We start from the raw sequence: 4,318 nt of genomic DNA, 5'->3' as shown, positions 1-4,318 counted from the left end.
TGGTTCACCAAAATATAGACCCAGGAAGTGATAATCCCATGTAAAAGGCAATAAGGTAACCATAATCCAAGTAACGAAATACATAGTACAAAATAGTCAAATACATAGTCTTAAATGATTTGTCGACTGTTGGGAGGGTAAAGTGGAATTGGGTGGTTGCTGTGAAGGTGGAGGGGGGGTTGCTGTGTATATGCTTCCCATTGCAATTTTTAATGTCAAGGTTGACTGCTACCCGGAGGAGTTGCAACAATTGACTCTTGAGTAGAAGATGATTGCTTTCTCTTGATTGAAAGCTTGTTAGGTCTGGTGGGTTGCTTGCAAGTCCGCCGATTGTGTCCTTGTTTTCCACAATTAGAGCATAAGAAGGTGCGATATTGTCGCTTCTCATGTTCTGTCTCAGCTGATTGTTGTTCGTCCAATCCTTTCTTTCGTTTTTTTGTTGGCCTCCCAGGACGCTTGTGATATACGGGAGGTTCAATGGGCTCACCATCAGCTTTCTCCCACAATGCTTCACCATTGATTGGCTCAATAACAGGTGAGTAACACGCAACAAATGATTGCAATGTTAAATACTTGTCCACATAATCATGTGGATCCTCCCTCTTGGCATAAATACAAGCAGCTGCATGTCTGTAACATAATTAATGCTTAGAATTCAAGCAATAGAGGGAAAAAAACAGATTTATTGTGAAATATAGATAGCAAGCATATATAATTTTACCTGCACGGGATTCCATTTAGTTGCCACCAATAACAACTGCAAGTTTTGGCGGTGAGATCAACCTTGAACTTGTGAGTATTGAATGACACTTCATACCGGTTGTTTCCCGCATATCTAGCCTCCCATTTTCGACATTCTGCAACTTCTTTGTCCAATCGCTTGCGAGGTCGCGGACACACAATACCCTTGTCACGGTACTTATCGGCTTTGACACGATTTTCTGCGAACCGAGTCATGAGATATGTCCGGATCCAATCAAGCAAACTAATAATTGGAAGTTCTCGTGCCTCCAGTAATCTTCCATTGAAAGACTCCGTGATATTGTTTGTGATCGTATCGCATTTACTGTATGCATCAAAATGAGACCTGCTCCAACAACTTGGAGGGATTGCCATCAAATGATCATGAGCTCCACTACAAATAGCCTTCAACTCATTCATACGGTCTCTCCAATCAGATTGCACGGTTGCCTTTGCAGCACGGAGAACTAAGTCACGAATAAGAGTGCCTCCTCCATATTTGACCTTGATATTAGAATACAAATGGCGCACACAGAATCTGTGTTCCGCACCTTCTAATAATTCTTCAAATGTTGGCACAAGACCCTGCGCAACACAAGCCACAACTATGAATCTGCACAACACAAACCGTAAGTATATTCCACACCTTCTATGTAAATGACAGCTTCATACTAAACCAGTCCGGATCCAAAAAAATTTGAATATGAATGTGAACCCTTTTTACCACATGTGAGTGACAGCTAGATACTAACCTTGATGACCTAATATATTTGAATCTGAATGTGAACCCCTCTTGCCACATGTTGGGAAAGAAAAATAAAAAAAGGGTGATGAACGACTGAAAGCATGCTCGGTCAAAATATCAAAAGCTAGATGTGAACCCCTTTTTATATACTATGCTTCCGTGACCCAAGCATGCTCGGTGGAAAAAGTAATATGCTTTTGTTTATTCTGTAACTTTTCGGTTCACCATATAAAAATCAAAAGCTGAACAAAAAACCTTAATTTAACTATCACAATAATTTAAAATACAAATAATCCAGAATCTATATGATACAAACAAAAGGTAAAGAAACTGTATGATACAAAAAATTTAAATATCACAATGGAAGTTTCATGTAAAGAAATATTTGATACATTTAAGATACAAATAATACAAAAAAAAACTTACTTTTTGTTGGTCTGATATAAATACCCATCTCCTTTCCTGCATACTCCCAATGTCATCGAACAGATTTTTCAAAAACCATGTCCATGAGTCTCTACTTTCTGACTCAACCACGGCCCATGCTAATGGAAAGTACTGGTCATTAGCATCACGTCCCACAGCCACAAGTAATATCCCTCCATATGGACCCTTCAAGAAACACCCATCTAACCCAATGATCGGTCTACAACCCGCTACAAAACCTCGCTTCACAGCACCTATGCACTCATATAATCTCTTGAAAACAGGAGGATGATTTACGCAAGGCTGATCAGTAAGTAATGCAAATGTTGTTCCTAAGTTACATTTCCTCACTTCATTACAATAATCTCTTAATTTATGATATTGCTCCTTATAGTCACCATCAATCAAAGCCTTAGCCTTTTTTCTAGCCATGTAGGCCTTCCACACAGAAACATCAACCATGTAGTGTTCTCTCACTGACGCAATTATATCCGCCAACTTGATGTTTTTGTTTCTCTTCATGATGTGAACTATCTTTTCTGCAATCCACTTGTAGCTAGCATTCTTCCCTTTTAAGGATACCCCACATGTATGTTTTGAGTGTAATGTCGTCAACCGATATGTTAACTCACCTCTCACTTGGCTCACAAACATTAACCACTTGCATTCAACATGTGCACATTTAACCCTACACCTCACCTTATCATTCTTCACAAATTTGATTTCATATCCATGGAGTAAGGCATACTCTCTAACTGCATCTTTAAACTGACCAATGGAAGTAAACTCCATACCTAACACAAATTTAAACTCTTTACACATCTCTACCGGATTATATCTTACTCTGTTAACGTTGCCTTCTCCTTCATCGTCTTCTTCACTTGATCTTGCACTTTCATCAATTCCCTCTGACTCATGATCAGATAACAAGCCCAATATATCTTCCTCCCTTGCCTCAACAACATTATTTTGTCCTCTACCATCAGGTTCGGCTCTCCAAAATTCTGAACTCTCTACAACTTCTTCTAACACATCATTTACTCCCACATCTACATATTCTGAAAAATAATCATCATCAATTTCCTCCTCTTCACTGTTCTTAAAGTCTGAGAACACAGACCCTGAGTTTGTTTCGCTCCCTTCCTCCCCACCAGTATCACATCTATCACTTTTCCCTTCCTCCCTATCCATATTTAACCTGTCATGGCAAAATAGTAAACTAAACCACGACAAGATGAAACAAAACATTACATAACATCAGTCAACATGATATCAAAATTAATTTAACAATAAACAGAGCACAATGTAAGCAATGCATGAACCACACCCATTGTTCGGCAACAACATTGTACCCACAGACCATATCATCGAAATGAACAACAACATAAACAAATTATACACGATTGTGCTCTGGTTTTGTTTAACACTGCCCACAGACACTCATCAAAATAGAGCACCAATGGGTTCAACTAACACAAATCAAAACAGAGCACCCATAGACACTGACCACAGATTGCATGATGAACAAGATGGGACTTTGAGTTAGTTGAACTCAAATGCACAATGCAACTTCAATGTCAACACTATTTTCGAACAGATTGCAAGATGAACAGGACGGGATTTTCAATCAATATATTTAAAGGTTCATATTTGTAGCACTTACCCTTTGACAATAGCGATGCGAACACAATGGTAATCAACAATGTCTTCCTCGCCTTTCAACGGACAAAAGCAAATGAATATCAGTTATAAACCTTCTTACCACGACGGCCGCCGGTAAAAGCACTTTTCCGGTGACGCCCACGTCAGTAATCGCCGGCACGAGTGGGTCCTCTTGACCTAGCACTTTCCCCTTTTTTTTTTCCCTCCACAAACCGTGTTTGTCGTTATGTTTGTCGGCCCCTGCGTTTTGCCTCTGATTCCCCTTTTTTTTTTCTTTTTTCGGTCCATCTCTAGCTAACATGACACCAGGATGCCAGCTCAGCGGTTCATTACCAGGTCATGTGGTCCAACTCAGCACATAACGGTGTTAATTCCATATCAGTAGGATTTAACGGTGCCAAGAAGCCAGGGACCAACGGACATAAACGGACATAATTTGAGGGACCAATACCACACGTTTTAAATTTTAGGGACTAAAACCAAATTGGGCTTAAATTTGAGGGACCAAAATTTGTATTAACCCATAATTATTTTAGATAAAAGAGTTTATTATTTGTGGAGAAAAAGAAATATAATAGTTATACTAATAGAATTTTGAGTAGATTATTTATTTATAAATATTTGCATTACTATTGAATTTTTGATGATTTTATTTTGAGGTTTTACACTTTAATAGAGTTTTTTTTTAGAATGTAAAATATAATAATTTCATATTTGAGAATTTTGGAGAATTCTTTTTTATTA

At 38.4% G+C, this 4,318-nt stretch overlaps 1 protein-coding gene across 1 annotated transcript; it reads right to left on the bottom strand.

Annotated features, from left to right (window-relative positions):
- Positions 1-215: 215 nt before the first annotated feature.
- Positions 216-3,727, bottom strand: LOC114735508 (uncharacterized). The gene is made up of 4 exons (XM_028923207.1): positions 3,576-3,727; positions 1,913-3,110; positions 722-1,326; positions 216-630 (listed from the first exon to the last, which is right to left on the bottom strand). The coding sequence occupies exons 2-4, from the start codon at positions 3,101-3,103 to the stop codon at positions 216-218; spliced, it is 2,211 nt and encodes a 736-aa protein (XP_028779040.1). The 5' UTR covers positions 3,104-3,110; positions 3,576-3,727.
- Between the last annotated feature and the right edge of the window lie 591 nt (positions 3,728-4,318).

This window comes from Neltuma alba, unplaced genomic scaffold (assembly GCF_004799145.2).
Source record: "Neltuma alba isolate B1F8T4 unplaced genomic scaffold, ASM479914v2 tig00013214_pilon, whole genome shotgun sequence".
Classification (NCBI taxonomy): Eukaryota; Viridiplantae; Streptophyta; class Magnoliopsida; order Fabales; family Fabaceae; genus Neltuma; species Neltuma alba.
This window is presented reverse-complemented; position numbering and strand designations above follow the sequence as displayed.

Excerpts from the sequence above, each read along its gene's own strand:
- LOC114735508 (XM_028923207.1), bottom strand. The coding sequence starts at position 3,103 with ATGGATAGGGAGGAAGGGAAAAGTGATAGATGTGATACTGGTGGGGAG. Across the intron at positions 1,327-1,912 it reads TTATATCAGACCAACAAAAA|GGTCTTGTGCCAACATTTGA; the intron begins GTAAGTTTTTTT and ends TGTGTTGCGCAG. Across the intron at positions 631-721 it reads CTAAATGGAATCCCGTGCAG|ACATGCAGCTGCTTGTATTT; the intron begins GTAAAATTATAT and ends ATTATGTTACAG.